Source organism: Paramisgurnus dabryanus, chromosome 13, assembly GCF_030506205.2.
Source record: "Paramisgurnus dabryanus chromosome 13, PD_genome_1.1, whole genome shotgun sequence".
In the NCBI taxonomy this organism is placed as follows: Eukaryota; Metazoa; Chordata; class Actinopteri; order Cypriniformes; family Cobitidae; genus Paramisgurnus; species Paramisgurnus dabryanus.
The window spans coordinates 3,609,807-3,632,552 of NC_133349.1; the positions used below are offsets into that span (position 1 = coordinate 3,609,807).

Consider the following 22,746-nt stretch of genomic DNA (forward strand, 5'->3'; position numbering starts at 1 on the left):
ATGCACATTTTTACATATTTTAATTTTAATATAGGCTATATAGTATATTATGTTTTGTTGTTTTTATACGCGAGGTGGGGCATCCGCGCACATAGGTACCAGAACACAGACAGTCAAAACCTGAGAAGTCCCGAACCCTGCAATATTAAACAAACTACTTTAAGAAATGCGGGCCAGGAAGCGGGTCGGGTATAAAATACTTCTTAATGTTCTCAGGTCAAATATTTATATGAGATTAAAATGCGATTAATTTAGATTAATTAATTACAAAGCCTCTAATTAATTAGATTAATTTTTTTAATCGAGTCCCGGCCCTAAAAAAAATATTTGTATTTTTGTCTTATTTTCAGTAAAAATATCAAAAAAAATTTAAATTAAGATATTTATTTTTCTTGTTGAGCAAAACAACCCAAAAAAGTCTAGTTTTTAGACCAAAATGTCAAATTTAAGTGATTTTGTGCATTAACAAGCAAAAAAAATCTGCCAATGAGGTAAGCAAAAATTTTTAGAAAATTCTTCTTAAACACAAAAAAAATAGCTTACCCCATTGGCAGATTTTTTTTTTTGCTTGTTTTATGCACAAAATCACTTAAATGTTGATATTTTTGGTAAAAAACTAGACTTATTTTCTTGGGTTGTTTTGCTCATCAAGAAAAAGCATCTGAATTTTTTGATATTTTTACTGAAAACAAGACAAAAATCCTAAGAAAATGTTTTCTTGAAAATCATTTTTTGCAGTGTGTTAGTTAACTTAACTACTGTTAACATTGCATTGTAATCTTATCTTTCAAACAGGGTAAAGAGCGTCACATTTCTGGCTGACGTCAGAGGTATTCAGACCAATCACAACGTACAGATTAGCTGGCCAATCAGGAACACGGCGCTTTTCAAATCGATGAGTTTTGTACAAAATCTGTGCGTTTCAGGAAGCGAGGGAGATCTGGAGCTACAAAAAATGTACAGTATGTGGAAAATAACGTGTTTTTAAACCATGCAAAGACATTGTATTATATCAAATAAATTTGCAATAAAATAGGTGCCTTTAATCTGAAATTTTAAGGTACCATTAACCACATTTCCCCTTCAAATTAATTGATTCATAATTAGTAGTTATTTAATATATAACATATATTCCTAGTAGTCAATTCACAAAAATAGTTTAGGTGAAATGTGCTGTCCATCAACTTAACGTGCGTTCTGTTTGTCTGAGATTTAGCGCTTCAGAATTAGACAGTGATGCTAGACTCAACATTCCTAAAATGATTCGGTTTTAATGGATACATTAGGCATCCTGCAGCACATTCCTGGCAAATGAAGGTTTAATGCCGAACACTAATGCTGAAAATATTCCTCTCTATACTGCTGTTGATCTGTTAGCTGCTCGTTCACATAAGAAGGTTACTTTGCAGTGAGCTCAGAGCTATATGAGAGATACTTGGAGGTTGATCTAATAAGCTTTACTGTATTTCTAAAAGATTATACAGTTCAATGCATGTCAAGATGAACTGGTAAACTCACCTCCCATATATACAGTATAGGCTGACAGGCAAATAATCATCATTATAAACACCACAAACACACGCAGAGACATAAATTACCCAAGAATGTAAGTTCTGTCATGATTTATTCACCTTAATGTCATTCAAAATTAAGATGGTGTTTTTCTGTGGAAAACAACATGAGAAAATATCAGCAGCACTTTTCCAAGATCACCTCAAATGCACCGGTGCTGGTGGTACAATGGTATATACAGTAGTGGGTTTATTTATTAGTGCTGGGCAAAGATTAATCGCGATTAATCGCATAAAAAATAAAAGTGATTTTTGCGTAATATATAAGTGTGCTTGTGTGTAATTATATACATATATAATTAGATATAGAAAACCTATATATATATATACACACACACACACATTCATGTATGTATTTAAGAAAGATTTACATGTGTTTATATATTTATTTATATTTTTATTTTATATTATATATTAACAACAAAACTGGAAATATAAATACAAATGTTCTGAAAAAAATATATGTATGTGGGTGTGTTTAAATATAATAATTCCACACAGTACAGACAAATTAGGCAAAAATGCACTTTTATTTTGTATGCAATTAATTGCGATTAATCTTTTATTTTTGTATGCGGTTAATTGCGATTAATCTTTGCCAAGCACTAATATTTTGATTTAACACTGAAGATTTGAAATAGAGCACACAAGTATATACAAACTACATTTGTGACCCTGGACCACAAAAATAGTCATGAGTAGCACGGGTATATTTGTAGCAATAGCTAACAATAGATTGTGTGGGTCAAAATTTACATTTTTATGCCCAAAATCATTAGGGTGAGTTTCTTCAAAAACCCAACATTTTTTGCAAAAAGCTGAGATAATTGCACTTTTGTGAAGGAAAAATTATTAAAAAATGATTTTGATAGAGATCAGATTCAGAGCGATCCTCAAAACATACACAGACATACTGGCCCTGTCCCAAATGGTGCACTTCATGTGGACTTTCGGTCGTGTGGCCTTAAATTGCGTATACTCGCTTAGTCTTTGAGTCCGTAGGGTGTTCCCATCTGTCATTTTAACACTGCGAAGTGTGCTCATCGGCGTTTGTACCCTTAATGCGGTCTTCGGCGAAGGCCGCACTGCAGCAGGCTTCGCACACTTTACCAACCCAGAAGTCCTTGCGAAAGAGCAATCAGACAAAAACTTTAAGAAAACTTTGGGAAACTTCGAGTCTGTCCCAAAATACGACTCCGGTGCTCCCTCGTTGACTCGCGTCAAGGGTCCCTAAGGTCTGCACTACATGATCTCATCAAAGTCCAGGAAGTCCAGAGTGTGCGCCATTTGAGACAGGGCCACAGCTTTTTGTCCTACTGCGCTATTCCGGGTTTTTTTAAGTTACGAAGAGTGGTGGATAATAACGGCATTGCGGAAAGCTGGAAATACTTGTCATTGGCACAGAAGCGTTTTCTCGATGAGTTAACTCGTCAATGGTGGGGAAAGAGTTAATTATTGTGTACCCTCAGATTCCAGATTTTCAAATAGTTGTTTTTTGACCAAATATTGTCCTATCCTTACAAACCATACATCAATGGAAAGCTTATTTATTTATTTATATATTTTTGTCCTTTTGGAGCTTGACAGATGTGCTACAGATGTGGAAGTCCTTCAGACTTTTACCTTTTAAAGTAAAAGCAAGCAAATTAATATTTACTTTAATTTTGAGATGAAGTAAGAGCAACATTTTGTACCCCAAAAAGAAAATAATCTCATATTTTACCTAGCCCCAAGCCCATTCGAGGTGTATATGACTTTCTTCTTTCACCTGAACACCGAGTTAAATTCAGTAATGTCCTTGTTCTTTTTCGCTTTATAATGGCATTGGATAGTGCCCTATTTTTAAAGCTCACAAAAGCACATCCATCCATCAAAAAAACTAATCAAAAATTTTAACAAACTGTGCAAGGAGTAGACCTGATACAAGGATGAAGAGAAAGTGTTGTTAGGTCATGAGCAAATCATGAAGAAACCAGATCAGAGTGAGACTCTGTCACATGTATGTGAATGAGCGTGTTGGGAGGATCGTGCTGCCAACCTTTCATAACTGCTGCAAAACTGCCTCGCTTTATCTCTGGCGTCTGTCACCGTGGAGACAGTTGCTCACATCCGCAGCAGCCCTGGGGGATAAACCTGCAAAAAAGAAAGAGGAGAGATATCAAACAGGGCACAGTTCGGCTCCCCCGCCAATCCTACGAATCAGAGAGGAGCGAGGAAAAGTGCAGATGAAAGACATCCTTCATGTAGCCATTCTTCAATGTCGGAAAACAAACAGACCCAAACACATCCAGGTGAGAAGACGAGAGATCAAAAGAGATCAAGCGGAGAAATGAAACAAAAGAGGAGATAAAGAATCTGCTGGGAAATCATCTTCTACTTCTGATGGTCCAAACTGAATCTCCTCCTATAGATCTTGACCTGATTTTAAAGTTGATGGACCAGTTTGGTTAGAAGATGCTCAGGAGATTTAAGAAATACTTCAGGAGGAACAAAAACAGAAACAAACAAAACTGCTGACCTGTTACAGCGTATAATGTTGGCTTCGAAACTCTGTAAATATTTGTTTTCCAAAAGCTGAAGTCTGCAAACTTGTTAAAAATGGCGTTACTGGCATTTCCTATAATAGTTTTTCCTGGATGGATGTGTGGATACGGATCATGGGTTCACGACGTACGCTTGCATGTGCCACATTCACATTCAGCTCTTGTGCATGTATTATGGTCAAAACAAATATTTTGTTAGCCTGGCTAACACCAGACCAGTCTCATTAAGCCAGTACAGGCATAATGACAATATGATATTAATAAATACCACTTACCACTTATACGTTAATTGTACTTCGTCGACGACGATGCCTAGCAGGGTGGTCCTACAAAACTATGTGGCTATCATGTCTTGCCATATCCGAACATCCTTCTTGGATATGAAATTGTTTAAAGGACAAGTTTGGTATTTTACACTTAAAGCCCTGTTTTCAGATTGTTTATGATGAAATAGAACGGTTTTGACTGAAATTTGGACATATGATGCAGGCCCGAAAATTCGGGGGTTTGTTGTACCTCTACTATGGGTGTATAGGTGCACTGGAACAAAGCTTCGGTGTGTCGCATAGACGTCGTCATCGTCTTGCTTCCGCCTCCCCGTTCTGTGATTGGTTCCCTATTTTAGGGGCAAAACTGGTCCATAGTTTTCATGCTAGACTTGCAGCGTGAATAAATTTGCGCAAGGCAGCATGGAGAAACCCAGGCTAATGTTTTGTAGGGATTTACTGCGTTTGTACCAGCTTTTATGCAACCCCTAACTGCACAAATGATGCCAGTCTTCCTGGATATCATAATAAATATTAACTAGCCAGTCAAAACAGCACACTTGTGTCACTTGCAATACGACTAACATTAGCTTTAATGGTTCACCGTACAGACTGATCTCACAGAAAGTTGTCACAAAAAATTTAATTAATTTATTCGTGTCAATGGCCTTGAGCACAAATGTTTATTCGTGTCACTTGCACGAATTTCTATATTTTTTCGTGTCCGTGGCACAACTTTCTTTTTCGTTTCATTTTATGTGTTGTTTTTTCATAGTTTTTTCCTATTTTCTTACAATTGTCGCTTGGGGTTGGGGTTAGAATCACTTTTTGTTACATTTTTAGACATCCTAACCCAAACCCCAACTCTAAACCCAACTCCAGGCGAGAATAGTTTTAAAAGCGGAAGAAAAACATGTAGAAACATAGATAGAAGTACATCTTAACCCAAACCCCAAATCTAACCCCAACCCAAAGCAACAATGATTTAAAAATAGTGGGGGAAAATGAGAAAACAATGCATAAAATACCACGAAAAAGAAAGTCGCGCCACGGACACAAAAAACTATTTATAGAAATTCGTGTGACATGAATTCGAGTGACACGAAAAAGACAATCATGCACAAGGCACGAAAAAAGCTGAATATTGTGACATGGACACGAATAAATTAATACAATTTTTTATGCGAAAACACGACTTTCCGTGAGATCATGTTGCACCATAAGTCTTAGGAGCTCAAAGATGGCGGCGCACACATTAACGTCAAAAATAAGGTTGATATTATAAATACTAATAGTAACAATACTGTGTACCAGTAGCATTCCTAAATAAAATTTAATAGTGAATGTTTCCCAAAACACTCCCCCTGTCTGTCATTGGTCAAACAAACATGTAGTCCCACCCAAAACTTATGCCATTGGTTGAGCCAGTATTGCCATGTCAAGTAATGATTTTTAAATAAACCAAGTAATGTCTTGACAGACCCATAGTGTTCACTCTTTTGGGACAATCAGTAATGGTAATAAATTTGATATGCATATGTTTTTAATTGCATTATTAATATAACATTCCAGCTACATGCTGACAAATTTAGCTTTAATGCCCAATGCAGGTTGTATTTTTCAAGCTAGACAGCAGAACTCGGTTGTGTTCAGAGGTGGGTGAGGAATCGGATAGAACACCATGTAATAATCATGCAGGGTCTCTGGGTTCAGTTCCAGCCCTCCCACCTCGGGATTAAACCGTCTAAAGCTGCAGTGCACAGGGCAGCACTGGAGGACGGAGATGACCGCTGCTACAATTCACCCCTACAATTCAATACAGTTCATATAAGAGCTCTACCTGACCTCTGGTCGGTGCAGATGTGAACAGCAGAGCCGTGAAGGAGTCCCGCACGTGTACGGATTAGCACTGGCAAGCAGGGCTCGTTCTAAAGCAATTTGCCAAGAATTACTCACAGGCTGGCAGTGAACGGGCGAATCTCCCAGAAGAGCCGACTCCCTTTATAATTCCAAATGTCAACTGTCAACCCCCCCATGTTCAATTTTAGTTACAGTTCCACTTCGGCGACGAGGGTGGCTGATTTATGCATCATTTTTTGGTAATTGCAAAGCACCTTGCAGGGGTACCGGTACGGACCAAAAGCCATTAGGAGCGATATGCTTCAATAACATTATTCACGGCTCGGTAAATAAGCTGACATCGAGAAAGATGTGATGTATTATTAATGCAGTGATTAAGGGTAGGGCAATGCTGTTTTGATGGATCTGATGAAGGTTGTTGTCATGGCAATGCCACCATAGACGGGGCACACAGGCAGCTGGCCTCAGGACCCGGAAATATTATCTGACAGTATTAATGAAGTCAGCACTGCTGTAGGCAAGACAAATGTGAAAACACATATAGACAAATATCATCTCCATCCAAACACATCTAAAGAATTGAGATAGTCAAACAATTTGAGCAATAAAGCTGCTGGGTTAAACTGATATTAAACACAGTTGTGGTGATAGTGCATGATATCTTTCATTTGTTACATGCATATGTTGCTCATCAGATTTGTTTATATTCATCTTAAACCCCGAACACAAGCCCGTTGCACGAACGCTATGAGGAAAATGTGTTAAAGCAGCAGATGGCCGTGTGTTGGTGGAAAGTGTGAAGTCGTATGTGTGTGACAGAGGTGAGTCAGCGTCCTGCTGCGCTGTGACTTTATGGCTGGATCCAACTCTGGGTTGTTGGGTTTAATCTCCGTCACACACACAAACAGAAAAGGGAGGAGACGTTGGGGCTGTACTGGGATCAGTTGGAGGAGATGTGCAGACCACCCTAACAGCGACGCTTGTGGTTTTCCTCTGCATCTTTTGAGAGCTGATTATTCAAGCTTATAAAAACGATAGCTTCATCCCTACGTTCTGATTGGACGAGAACGCTCAAAGCCGTTACAAAACTCAGATAAATGCTGTGCCTGCACATTCTGCAACTTGCTTATTTACTTGGAAACTGTAAAAAGTATGCAGTTTTGCTTATGAACTACACTTCTTTTTTAGAAATTAGAAAAATAGGATTATATACATAACAGTGCACATCTATATACATTTAAAACTCAAGTGCATTGCTTTTGCTGGTGAAAATGTGTATAATAAATGATAAATGTTTTAAAATAGCTTTCTTTAACCTATTTACTGCTTGCTATTGGTCATACATAGTTAAAGGCGGGTGCATGATCTTTGAAAAGCCAATGTTGACATTTGAAATCACTTAAACAAACACTCCCCTACCCCAATAGAATTGAGACCTTCTTTTGATAGACCCGCCACACATACGCAACCCAGGCAACGATGACGGTCAGTAGACACGCCCCTTACTGCTGATTGGCTACAAGTGTGTTTTGATACTCGGCCTGACTCCCTTTTACAAAATGTTTATAAAAAATTATGCACCCCACCTTTAAACAGATAGTTCTGCCTCCAGTTACTGGTTAAGGCATTGTTGCTATAGGACTGTTTAGCCATCAGGGTGCACAGGGTACCGTGAGGAGTACCCTTTCGGAAAATACACATTTGCACCTAAAGAGGTCATGTTAGTACCCTCGGAGATACATACTGGTACTAAAGAGTGCATATTAGTACACCAACTGTACATATTAATACCTCAAAGGTGCATATTAATACCAAATGTATACATATCTGTACCTAAGTGGTACATTTTTAAAGGTTTGGACCATTTTTGAGTATGTTTTCTGACAGTGTACAGTACCTTAGCCACATGCACAAGCTGTGAGCTCACAGGGGTCCTGGTTCGAGTCTGGACTATTCTGTAAAAAATGACTTTCTTACTTACTATTTTTGTCTTGTTTTGAGTACAAATATCGGGAAATTCTTAAATTAAGATGCATTTTCTTGTTGAGCAAAATGACCTAAGAAATAAAGTCAAAAAAGTAAACTTATTTCAAGTAAATCTTTCAAGCAAATATTAAATAAAGTTTAGTTTCTCGTGCGCACGTGAAATTATCGTGTGCGCACGTGAAATTATCGCGTGCGCACGTGAAACTATCATGTGCGCACGTGAAACTACACTGCAAAAAATGATTTTCAAGAAAAACAATCTTAGTATTTTTGTCTTGTTTTCAGTAAAAATATCTTAAAGTTCTTAAATTTAGATACTTTTTCTTGATGAGCAAAACGGCCCAAGAAAATAAGTCTAGTTTTTAGACGAAAAATATCAAATTTAAGTGATTTTGTGCATAAAACAAGCAAAAAAATCTGCCAATGGGGTAAGTAAAAAAATCTTGAATATTTTTCTTAAACACTAAATTCAAGAAAAAGCATCTTAATTTGTAGATATTTTTACTGAAAACAAGACAAAAATACTAAGATTTTTTTTCTTGAAAATATTTTTTTGCAGTGTAGTTTCACGTGCGCACACGATAGTTTCACATGCACGTGTTTAGTTTTGCGTGCTCATGTGAAACTTTTGCGCGGGCACGTGAAACTAAACTTTAAAAAAAATTCTGCACATGAAGGTTTCGCGTAAGCACATGAAAGTTTCACGTGAGCACATGAAACTAAACTTTAGATTTTTTTACTCCAATGTCACCCTAGGGGCTCGATAATAATTTACTTTTAATTTAATTTTTTGTCTAAAAACTATACTTATTTTCCTTATTTTCCTAGGTCATTTTGCTCATCAAGAAAATACATCTTTATTTAAGATTTTATTGATATTTTTACTGAAAACAAGACAAAAATACTAGGTAAGAAAAACATTTTTTGCAGTGTAAGAAAAAAATCTTAAACTTTTTCTTAAACAATTAATTTAAGAAAAATGTTCTTGGACAATTGGCGGATTTTTTTGTCTAAAAACTTTGATTTAATCTTGATTTAAGAATTTTTAGATATTTTTACTGAAAACAAGACAAAAATACTAGGTAAGAAAAATTTTTTTTGCAGTGTAAGAAAAAAATCTTAAACTTTTTCTTAAACAATTAATTTAAGAAAAATGTTCTTAGACAATTGGCGGATTTTTTTTGTCTAAAAACTTTGATTTAATCTTGATTTAAGAATTTTTAGATATTTTTACTGAAAACAAGACAAAAATACTAGGTAAGAAACAAAAATTTTGCAGTGTTAGAAAAAAATCTTAAACTTTTTCTTAAACAATTAATTTAAGAAAAATGTTCTTAGACCATTGGCGGATTTTTTTTGTCTAAAAACTTTGATTTAATCTTGATTTAAGAATTTTTAGATATTTGTACTGAAAACAAGACAAAAATACTAAGTAAAAAGTTATTTTTTGCAGTGTGGGTCACTTCCCAATCCTGTTTCTCTCTTGCTCTTCCTCCCACTTTCCTGTGTGGCTCTGGCATCCTAAAATAAAGGCATAAAAAAATGTTTTACCTGGTAATAAAAAAGTTGAATTTGCATATTAGGCTGCTTGAAGAAAGCAATTTTATATTTACAGAAGTACACAGAACACCTTCAACAATCCCCAGAGAGATGATAAAAAGCAGTAGTAGTATTAAAGTTTCTCACTTATTGAATTATATGTTTTCTTAATGTTCATTTCAAGTCACTGCTGAAGCGAAATGTTCCCATTAATACGTTTCATGCACAGATGTTCTCTGTCTAATCGTATAATCCGATGGCTAAAATGAAGTCTTTTGTGTTTATTGATGATGTATCGTTTCTCTGCACCTGCTTACGAGTCTCTCCTGTGTATTAAAACACAATCTTTTCTTATCTTTTCAGTTGGGAGACGAATCCAGACTTTGATCCTTACCATCTAAAACTGGAGGAGTGCATGTCTGCAGAGCAGATCCCCACCTCTGAACACATTCAGGGCTATGTGAAAAAAGTAAGAAAAACAAGCAAATACAGTTAACTATTTTTGTTACGAAGCTGACGAAACCATGGGGTATTCCCATTATATATCTGCCTCTTCACACGTACATCACAAACCTGCCGAGGTTCTCCAGTGCACATCCTGGCGTGATTAATCGCAATGAGCTGTCACGACTACTGTATGAACCCCCCGCGCGCATCAAACTCGGAAATTATTCAGTGCCCTCTCACCGACGGAGGAACCCGGCGAGAGAAATGGCTTCTTATCTACGCAATTTCATTTGCATCATTGTTGCAAATATAATGACAGGACTCCCGGAGTCCGCGTTCAATATGCATTAAACAATGCGTCAGGAAAGGCCGAGCCTGTTCCCGGTTTAATTTGAGAGGAAATAACCCGCGCACCTCGCGGAAACTGATTCCCGTGGTGTGGGCGAAGGCCTCAGATGAAGATAGCGGCGGCGGGCCTGAGGCTGCCCTTTATTAAAGCGCCATAATGGAAAATAGCATCATTAGCATTCCTTGACAGTTAACGATTCAATTCGGTTTGATGAGAATTCAAATATTGGCTTCCGACGCGAACTGACAATAAATTGTTAGATGCTCGGCTGATTTGGGATGCGAGGGGCGGTCAATGGTGGCCTTCTGCCATTGTAATCAGCGCTTGCTAATTTCAAATAGCTGATGGCGTGAAAGAGAGTTGGGTTTTACAATGTTTTGTTCGGCCCGTGTTTTATTGTTAAGGGTAATGTGCCATTTCAGTCGTATACACTTGAAGCAAATGAAACTTTCTTATCTCGTTCAAATGCCCAAACCTCTTGGCAGGGTGACAAGTTTACCTCAGCAATTCTGTAACAGCAGAAAAGATGTTCAAGATGTTATCGGTCGACCCTGGTGAACAGATCAGCATATACTCCTCTTAAAATAAAGCAGCGATGCTATAAAAGAACCATTAAAATCTTAGCACAAAATGACCTCACGATTTACATATTTACATATATACAGCACAAAAGCAGTGGAGTGATACTGTCTATTTGTCTCCTCACAGCAGATCCAAGATGCAGCAGATCAGGGCATCATGTTTGCAGGCTTCATCCAGGAGCCAGCTGGCCTACGCCCACACGTGCTACGGCACGGAGAACCAGAGGAACCCTCCCTCTCCCTGCACTCCAGCCCTAGCTCGTTGCACGGCTCTGGGCTGACACCCAGCCCGAGCCCCCTGGAGGAGCCGGAGCTGGGAGACGAGCCCGGAGCGGAGAATCAATCGAACGAGGCTCAGATAGACGACGTTAGATCTTCTGCGGGAGAAGATGGAGATGATCTCTCCAATGAGACATCAGGCATGAAATCTGGATCTGGTGAAACACAGCCGAGAGATAAACTCACGCACAACAACAACGACACGGCCAAAATCACAGACGCATCAGAGAGACCCAGCAGATTGCTCCTGGCTAAAAGAGGTGGGTTGATCATTTGTATCCTTTGATGTGATTTAACCACATTATATGCTTGGAAAATAAAAGTAATATGATATTTTGGGGGAAGTTAAATATAAAAAGGTCAAAAAGGGACAAACCCAACCTAAGCTGGGTTGCTTTAACCCATTGTTGGGTCAAATATAAATAATTTCTGGGTTAATTTGACCCAAAGGCTGGATTTGTCCGTTTTTGACCCAGCGTTGGGTTAAAAGTAACCCTGCATTGTGTGGGTGATTCTCACGAAATTAGACTTATGAGGTGTCGTGAAACATTTTGATAAAAAAGTAAATGCTATCAAAATAAGAAGTATACGATTACAAACATCTCTGCATGTACTATTTTGCATATGATTTCAAATGACATCAGACAAACCAATTTTGTAGTTTTTCCATATTTAAGTGGAACATTTTCATTACCGCAACGTGTCCATGACTGGATTTGGGTTCTTTGACATGGAAATATTTATAATAAAAAAATCTAAAAAATAAAAAGCTTCAGTGCATGTTATACTATAAACATTTACAGTAAAGAAACATGTGGTATTTGCTGATCATTGGTAAATGTAGAGACAATAATAAGGAATATAAATGTGTCCAAGACCAATTTTCTCATCCTCCGCAACAATTTTCAATCATTGTTTAAGCCCTCAATGAACTAACATTTTAAAAAAATAGTTGGAAGGGACATCATTGACTGTGACCTAGACAACTTTTTAGTTCTCATTACCGAAACATGAGTTTGTAAATGCATATATTTAATGTAATATCATGTTGCGGTAATGATAATTTTTGATAATGATAATCTAAAAAATGTAAATAATTTTATAGGAAATAAATAATATTATAATATTTTAAATAATAATATTTTAATTCTTTAAAAAATAATGGTTATAGTAAGTTCAGACCTTAATCTTGTGCAAAAAAATTCTGATGCTGGACACTTTCTAAATCTGGATTTCATGAGAATGTAGTCAGTGTGTTTATACATTAACACAATACATATTTGCTTGGAAATCCCTGCTGAACAAAACAGCATAGACCAGCATCAATCCCATGCTGGTTTGGTGCTGGTTTAGCTGGTGGTCACCAAAACACAACATATGCTGGTCTTGCTGCTATGCTGGGTTTTTTTCAGCAGGGTTGGCGTTGGTTGTCTAGTAGATTTAAGATGTTTACTAAATAACTAAATGAAGACAATGAAAAATATTTATTACTTTCATTTATATGCACCAATATCATTACTTTAATAAAAGCAATACTTCTCTTTTAATATGAAAATGTCACGTTGGGACGCTATGAATGCAAACAAATTACATTTATAAATGAAAACAGTTTTTAATTGATTCATTTAGACGGATAGAAATGCTATTTGACATGCAAGTCCCGAAAGATCACGAAGCAAATATAATAACTTAAAAATCATCATCATATTCACAATGTTGCTTAATTATATTGCCAGCAACGTATCTTGAATATTAAATACATTACCCAGCCCTAACCTTTCCTCTTTTTAAAATGATGACATTTAAAAATTCACTAAATCATTTGTCCTCTGGGTGACACGCGGTGTCACAGCATCTCATCGCCTTGTGTTTGTCTTTCGCGTCTAAAGAAAAGCATTGTCACGAGTTCATACAAAGCTTTGACGTATGGAAATGGGCACACTTGGCATTAGCAAAAACGCACGCAGCGGGTGCTAGATTAGGCTTTGTTTTCTCTTTTTTCCCTCTGCCAGTATCCAGATGGTCCAACTCATTCTCAATATTAGCTTGGGAGGCATTTTTTACTAAAACTGTGGCATTGTGCACCGCGTTCACAGCACCATCCCAGTGTTGCATGCTGGGAATCCTGTGCCGCCAACCCAAATCTCCATCTGGAAGGGGCAGCGACATCGTCAGCAGTGAAATTTCATAACTGCTGTCTGTACCGGCGGCCCGTCGCAGCAGTTTTTCCAATTCAGCCACAAAATGACGTCTGTCAGGGGTCACACAGCGCTGCGTCTTCAGAGTTATTACCGCTCTGATAAATACAGTCATTCCCTCCTCGAATCACTCGATTCTCCCGGTGAACATCTATAAAACGTAATGGTGATGGTCAGCGGCGTTAAACACTCAGAGCTCAGATGAGGTGCAGGTTATTACTTCACCCGCTGTAGCTGTTAGGAGACTGCGTTAAACTTACATTCAGAAAGGAAAAGTAAGTAGTGTGTATTTGATGTACACTGGTAAAAACGGTAAAAGGGTTCTTTGCAACAATTCCATAGAAGAACCATTTGGTTTCCCCCAAAAAATCTTTTGGCCAATGGTTTCTGAATAATCTATTTCTTAACTTTGTATCTCAAATAAAAGTACAAAAGTTGTCACTGGGATGATACGTTTCAAAAATTTCGTAATATGTACAATTTTAGTACAAAACACTGCAAAAAATGACTTTCTTAATTAGTATTTTTGTCTTGTTTTCAGTAAAAATATCTGAAAATTCTTAAATCAAGATGTATTTTATTGATGAGCAAATTGCCTAAGAAAATAAGTCTAGTTTTAGACCAAAAATATCAAATTTAAGTGATTTTGCCCTTAAAACAAGCAAAAAAAATCTGCCAATCGGGTACGCAAAAAAAATCACTAAATTCAAGAAAAATTCAAGAAAATTTGCTTACCCTCTGGGCAGATTTTTTTGCTTGTTTTATGCACAAAATCACTTAAATTTGATATTTTCTTGGGTCGTTTTGCTCATAAAGAAAAAGCATCTTAATTGAAGAATTTTTAGATATTTTTACTGAAAAGAAAAACAAAAATACTAAGAACATTTTTTTCTTGAAAATCTTTTTTTGCAGTGCATTGGCAGATTTTTTTTCTTAGGTAATTTGCTCATCAAAAAAAACCATCTTGATTTAAGAATTTTTAGATATTTCTACTGAACAAGACAAAAATACTAAGTAAGAAAGTCATTTTCTGCAGTGAAGATACCAATGTGTGTCTTTGAGGTACCAGTATGCACCTTTCAGGTACAAAAGTGTACTTTTTGAAAAGATATCACCCCAGTGACAACATTTGTACCTTCTTGTACAAAAAACCTTTAAGGAACCTTTCTATAGGAACCATTGTTGCTATATGCAACAAAATAAAAACTATTTTAAATATTCTGCATGAATCTCATGATAAATAGTCAGGACACATTCAGGAAAATATTTTGCACATATTTGCAAAAGAAAATAATCCTATTTTAGACTTTTTTATTTTTGCATTGTGACTTTTCATGGGGCTACTGACTTGTACTAATGCACGATATAAAAAATTTCTCCGTAGAGAATAAAGGGAATTTAAATATAAAATATTAGATTAAACACCTGGATGCATATTCATTAAAATAATATCCATACAAAAGATATTAATGGTGCTTAAAATGTTCTTGGTGCAAAGCTAATTAGTTAATTATGTGCATTGATTCTAATTAGCATTTAATTTTGTTCAAGTTCATTTATTAAGTGAGTCAAAGTTTTCTTTGTGCTAGTGTATTTTAAAGACCTTTTTTTGAATTGCTAAGCCTTGCACACAGCATCACTCATTCATCAGTGTGAGTCGGAAAACTGAATATTTAATACTGTGATGTGTACAAAAATAAATGTGAAAGGTTAATGAAGTAATTTCTTAAACAGTAGCGACACCAAACACACTCTTAAAAATAAATATGCTTAAAGTGTTCTTCACAGAAGAACCATTTTTGGTTCCTCAAAGAAACATTCAGTCAAAGAACCATTACTTTCATATCATTACTTTGCATAATATCAGTTTCACTACAAAAAGCTTTTTTGAACCAGAAAGGGTTCTACAGATGTTAAAGGTTCTTTATGGAACCATTCAGCCCAAAATGGTTCTTCTATGACATCATGAAGCACCTTGGCAGTGTGTGTGAACACAACCACTCTACGATGAAAAAATCCACCATTGTTTTTTTTTAATCCCCATTAAACCAAAGCAGTCTCATTAGATATGCCATTTTTATTCTCTTATCAATGTGAGGTCACAATGATAAACCCCGCCCACTTACAACCTGCATTAGTTTCCACCCTCAGCGAGTTGTACTCTGTCCACTAGATACTATTGTCTCAGACTGTATTAATCAGATCTATTTGAACTGAAAGCGCTCACTGTCTGTTGATCTGTGGAGTATTTAGAGCTGAAACTTCACAGACACATTCTGGGCACACCTGGGTGATTCTCTTGAAATCCAGATTTCGAAAATGTCCAGCATCAGAATTTTTAAAAAGCTCTTGAAGACCTTTTTTTTTTTGCACATATAAGATTAAGGTCTGAACTTAACCATTATTTTTAGAGGATTTAAAAAATATTTCCTATAGAATTATTTACATTTATTAGATTATCATTATCAAAAATTATCATTACCGCAACATGATATTACATTAAAAATATGCATTTACAAACTCAAGTTTCGGTAATGACAACTAAAAAGTTGTCTAGGTCACAGTCAATTATGTCCCTTCCAAATATATTTTTTTAATGTTAGTTCCTCGAGGGCTTAAACAATTATTGAAAATTGTTGCGGAGGATGAGAAAATGTTTCTTGGACACATTTATATTTCTTATTATTGTCTCTACATTTACCAATGATCACCAAATACCACATGTTTCTTTACTGTAAATGTTTATAGTATAACATGCACTGAAGCTTTTTATTTTTTAGACTTTTTACTTATAAATATTTCCATGTCAAAGAACCCAAATCCAGTCATGGACACGTTGCGGTAATGAAAAATTTCCCCTTAAATGTGGAAAAAACAACAAAATTTGTTTATATGATGTCATTTGAAATCATGTGCAAAATAATACATGAAGAGATGTTTGTAACTGTATGCTTCTTATTTTGATAGCATTTACTTTTATTATCAAAATGTTCCATGACACCTCATAAGTCTAATTTCGCAAGAATCACCCACCTGAGACTTATATGATCTATTATCTTGTAAAAATGCCATAATAGGTGCCCTTTAAGAGTGTAGAGGGCCGGATAACATTCAGTCCTCAATCAATAGTGTTGGATTAAGTTGGAAAGATTAAACCGATGGCAGATTGGGGGTGGCAAACTGCAAAAATTACAGTTTAATGATCATGACTGTGCATAACACATCAAATCATTCAACTTCAAAAGTCCAAGAAAAACCTTTTTGTGTGACTCTTGTACAACAAAGGATTGGTTGGGAAAGAATTTTGGAAATTAAAATTATTCTGCGCAAAATAAAGGAAGGTACAGTAGTACAAAGAAGTCAAAGAAAGGACACAAGTGAAAGATTTCCACAGCTCTCATCAGATCTACTTAACATGCAGGCCTGAATCTTTGGGGATGTTTGGTTTCATGTGATGCAATTCACATGCAAACAGATACAGACTCATCATGTTCATGGCTGTTGTAACCTCAGATAAACACAGTGTTTGACCTGTCATACGGGTTAGTAATGATGACAGTAAACCTGGTGGGGGGTAACACCTGTGCTGGTTTGCTACTCATGACAAAACATTTAGAAGTCACTGAACATCACAGGCACATCTGTCATATGATGCCCACCTGTGGAAGAGAGCATCCCAGTGTCGCATATAAATTAGATAAGGTACCTACGTTCTATATATTATGAATATGGGTAGTGTGAATGAAATTCAGACGTACCACCACGTTAAACATCATGTGACATATGCCGTCATAAAAACAAGTCAGCCATTAACCTGGAGGAAGTTAATCACAAGGAACAACTGTTTTATGCATTAACATTTAAATAGAGCCGTATTACCGCTTTCCAACACTGACGATGCCTCTCCTTCGTCTTTTTCGTTGGGTGACTCCTTCCTGAGAGCTCATGGGATAGTAAAGTGTCCATCGATTCCACACTTCAAAAAAATATTAGGTCAAACAGGTACTTTTTAACCTACTGTTTTTTATGAATTTGGAGATACTACTCGCTAGAGGTCTTCTCGGGTCCAAAGAAATGTACCCGACCCAATCACTTTTTACCCGAACTCGACATGCATTGAGAACTGAGACAAACATGAAAAAAATCAGACCCAAGTCCGACCCAGTGGCACTTTTTTTTTACCCGACTTGACCCGAATGTAAACGGCACGGATGCGTGCAGTCTGCATCCCTGCACGCACCAGTAAGATAGAAAGAAACCCTGGTGGCCTAGCAACCAATTTGGCACGCGGCTCCATTTTGTTCATTTGTATTCGACGACGACACCACTAACCACTAAAATGTGCATTCAAAATGTATTGACAGGTCTGTCTCAACAAAAATGAACCTACCCCAGCCACGCAATGTCATAAGGGCTCTTGGAAAAACACATTCATTTTAAATTACTTGATACCCGATGCCGCTAATATTATTACCGGTCCGAGGCACATGTGAAACTTTAAGACCATAACCCGCTCGGGTCTTGGGTCAGACCTCGGGTTTTTGGATCTAAGTGGACCAGTGACAACCTCTACTTGCCTTGCCTGCTGTTTTTCGCCTACTATATAAGATAAAAGTAGGTGATTTTTGACGCAGCACATCTCTGTTGTGGGTCTTTAAATCTGCATAAATTAAAGATAACACATGCTGTTTCTGCGTATCTGATGTTAATCTGGAGTACCTATAGAGTAGTATTACATGCTTCATATCTCTAAAGAGTCTTTAGTTTAATCAGATTTATAAGACAGATCAGCTTTACCTATTCTTTCCAATAACGTACAAAAATATTCGGAAGAAGGAGTTACGAGCTGCGGAAGGAGCGAGTCACGTGTCATGTAACACTTTATACAACACTGTTTAACTTATGAATCACTACATGTTTGTGTCGTTGATACAAGATGCGCGCCTATTTCCAACATAACACAGAAGTCTTACTTACCGCATGCAACTCATGACTCGGTTGGGACTTTTTAATAAAAACCAGCGTTAAAGAAACACACACACGCAACTCCGCTGCTACCCCGGATAAACAAATTATAACCATTGTTTCCATAAACATGGCTTACTTATCCTTAAATTCAAAAACACACATCTTCTTTCATACCATTGTTGATTCTTGATATAAAACAAAACAGTCGCGTGAAGTGATGTCTGTCTTCTAGCATTCTCGGTTTTCGCTCTCCCGTTGATTGACGTGTGGGCATGCTTTTCCAGGGGAAGTGCCCACAAAATAAATGATATGTATGGCTGACCCCTGATACGTCATCTGGACCTGCAAAACTTGTACGAACCCTGGCGAAGTGCATTCAGCACAGAAATATTCGGTAACACATCCTACTGTTTTTTTGACACTTTGCATTTGTTTAGCATGAGGAAACTAACTCTTAAAAGCCATAGAAAAACTTTTGGACATGCATGTCCCTATCTGGCTTGCATCATTACCTGGCCCATCTCCCACTGTCCTTATCTATTAAATTGGCAAAAAGGGCCATAAATGAAATAAAAATAAGTAATTAATAAAGTTGCAGATTATTTATAATGTACAGAAGCACCTGTTGCACAGCCACCTCAAGTTAAACGACAATGATTTATTCTTGCTGAAAGTTTGCTTTGTGCTTTAGAAAGCGCTCTCTCATTTACTCTGCCCGGTCCTGTCAGAGACTCCTAATGACTCAATGCAGTCAGCCACGAGCTAAATGATCGCTGCCAAAACAAAAGTGCATCCATATTTATCTTTTCGGTCAATTTCCCATTAGTTCTAATATAGATCTGAATAGGACAACTTTATGGGGCCAAGTCGGGCACACAAACAAATTCATCTTACATTATCGTAATCCATTAGGTGAGCTCCTCTTCTCCGTGTGGCAGATTTAAGTGCTATTTTGTTTTTCTACTAAACGTAATCTCGTTTAGAATGGATGGTCAGTTCTCCCGAGAGCGAGGCTGTTCCGGTGAGAAACGATGGTTGCAAACACTCGCTCAAGATTGCCAACTGTATTAGATAATTTCCCTCATTACAAGAGCAGGGCACAAGCTAATTAGCAATTAAGACAAACTACAAGCTAATGAATAAAGTGTGAAGAACAACAGTAAAGAAACACACACTTCAGAGAGCAATAATCAACAGACAGTGACTATAACACAAGAAATAAAATTACCCTGCTTAGTGCTAATTTTGGCTGGACTAGATTAAAGTGGCTCAAAGCCATGCTGTTTTTTTTTAACAAACTTGGGACACCTACTCTATAATCATGTGTTCTTTCATTGGGAATAAATTATATGTACAGTATATGAACCTGGACAAAACCAGGCATAAGGGTACATTTTCTGACATTTAGATTTATTAATCATTTGAAAGTTGAATAAACTTTCCACTGATGTATGGTTTGTTAGGATATGAACATATTTGTCCAATATAAAGCTATTTGAAAATGTGAGGATGCAAAAAAATCATCTGTAAAGTCCTTAGCAACACATATTACTAGTGATAAATAATTTTTTATATATTTCCAGTAGGCATAAAAGAAAACTCTGTAATGAACCATACAATGTTGCTACAAATATACCCATGCAACTCTGGGTTTTGAGGTCCAAGGTCACATATATAACTGAGCTATTTTCTCATTTCTAAATCCCACACATTTTTTCTTTCAGTTCAACACAATGCATTATGGGATATCCCTGTAGTATAGATATAATTCTGTTTTAGAATCTGGCCAGAAGAAAGTATTTCAAAAGGTGGCTTAAAAACGACGCCTATTGTATGGTGCAAAACAACGCAGCTTCATTTTAAAATAACCTTTTTATTTGAAAGATCCCTGTGAACACCTTAAAACACCACCTGTAATACTACATTTTACAATATGCACATGCATTTTTAGCAAGGAAAGCTTTAATAGAAATATCAGAAAATGAGCCTCACTTGTATTTTTAGTGATGAGTTTCTTATGTGTCCACAGGAGCTGAGCTCTTTGGATTGTTTAATTTTCCTGGTCGCCGTGAGGGTCAGTTCAAGTACTACACTGTTAAAGTTCCTCTCTGGGTCCAGCCGCTCGGTGATGGTATTTGCACTTTAGAGGCAAACTGGCTCGACCACATGACCCAACATTTCAACAGCGGTGCTTTACTCGTGGATGGATACTTTCAACTGACCAATGACAATGGTGAGTTTGGTCTGATACTTTTCAAACTTAAAGGTGCAGTGTGTAACTTTCAGAAGGATCTAATGACAGAAATGCAATATAAAATATACATAACTATATCACCAGTGGTGTATAAAGACCTTGCATAATGAACAGTTATGTGTTTATTTCCTTGGAATAAGCAGTTTTATCTACATACACCACTGGTCCCCTTACATGGAAGTCACCATTTTGTGCCGCCATGTTTCTACAGTAGTCCTAAATGGGCAAACTGCTCTGTACTGCTGTACAGAGCGCGTTTTATCACTACTGTATTTTGTCTTAGACAACAACATGTTTGTCCTGTAGCAGCTAATGCGTTTCGGTTAATGGTGGACTGAGCCTTTGGTTGCAATTCACAATCTCACTGCTAGATGCCGCTAAAATCTACACACTGCATCTTTAATTTATGTTTTGAAACTTAATGAATCTTAATGATTTTCTCTACTGCTTCATAAGGACAGACTTTTGTTTATGATTTTGTGTTTCCTTGGTCAAAACGTACAGTTCAGTGTTGGGGGATAAGTAGTGGTGAATAGTAATGCGTGCGAAAGTAACAAAGCGATTTTTTCCGAGCCTTGATTACATTTGCATTTCAAACTATGACAGAATCTTAAGCACGTAACACATCCTGAAGTTTGACGTTTCAAAGTTTTTCAAAATAAAAGTAAATTGGGTTTAACCGCTGCCAATACTGTTTCATTATGTTGAGAATTTATATTATGCTAATTTAATTTTTATAGTGTTCATACTGTTGAAAAAATTTCTATTCTCAATAATTCAAGGTTGTACTGTCAGGTTGCTTTTGAAACATTTGATGAAACTGAAATTTAAATAAAAAATGTATTTAATATTTTTTTACAAAGATAAATGACGAAATAAGTTTGCAGTTACATTTTAACAAGGTCATAGTCATGTACATTTACTAAAACAAGTGTAACACAAAAATCTATCTTGTTCTTTTGTGTTACATTTGACCCACCTGTGTGTTATTTTCGTCCCAGCTGACAGGGTCAAAAGTAACAATGCGCTGTTTATGTTTAAAGTGAAATTATACTGAAGTCGTTTTACATTTGTTCAAAATTCCACCTGGTATTGATAGACCAAACTTGTGAGTTACTGACCACAGCAAAAATGTATCTCTGTCTAAAACATTTAGTTTTTAAAATTAAGTTTTTTTGAAAAATGGTACTTTCGCCCATGCTCTCCCCTGTAGAACTGTAGATTGCTTCAATAGAAAATATTGGCTAGGAAGACGTATAGGTACCCAGCATGCAATAGCCTCCCTTTTTATTTTCTAGGTTAACTATAGACACGATATTGTCCAGCTATTGATAATCCACTTCTAGCCTAAATAAACTTGAATTTGATTGATGTCATTTTTGCCAAAATAATTTGTATGTCTGATATTTCATCATGTAAGGACAGTCAACAGTGACTACAAGGTTTTTACTTTCATTTATTTTATTTCATTTATTTATTTTCACTGACAGCCCAAGTTTTGTCATGTTTTAACCTTGACGTCTGGGATGTGTTTGGATTCTATTAGATGTCTTATAAACGCACAACTGCTTGACTACTAACTTAAATTTTAACAAATTATCCAATTATACAATTTTCTTTCATACCTGCAGCATGCTGGGACAAAAAACAAAAAGAATGACAGCATTAAACCCGAAGCAAAATTAAATAAAACAAAAAAATGTGAAAAACTTTGCTTTAAATAAACTTACCTTCAGAAAAGGCAGATTCCTAAAAATTCGAATGCTTCATATTTGTAGGGCGTCACGTGTTCTCAACTTTATCCCCTGCATCTGCAAATATATAAGAGGTACTTAAAATAATAGCATAAGCTTTTTTTACCTTTATTTTTACAGGCAAGTCATTAAAACAGGTTCTTATTTACAA

General features: G+C 36.5%; 1 protein-coding gene across 3 annotated transcripts in view; it reads left to right on the forward strand.

Annotated features, from left to right (window-relative positions):
- rftn1b (raftlin, lipid raft linker 1b) overlaps positions 1 to 22,746 on the forward strand; it is a 131,303-nt gene that overhangs the window by 56,074 nt on the left and 52,483 nt on the right. For 2 of the 3 annotated variants that reach the window (XM_065298920.2, XM_065298917.1), the window contains exons 4-6: positions 10,129 to 10,234; positions 11,270 to 11,681; positions 20,617 to 20,820. In XM_065298920.2, coding sequence (XP_065154992.1) covers positions 10,129 to 10,234; positions 11,270 to 11,681; positions 20,617 to 20,820 — 722 coding nt within the window. The remainder of the gene's footprint in view (positions 1 to 10,128; positions 10,235 to 11,269; positions 11,682 to 20,616; positions 20,821 to 22,746) is intronic. The other variant, XM_065298919.1, reaches the window with a different exon arrangement.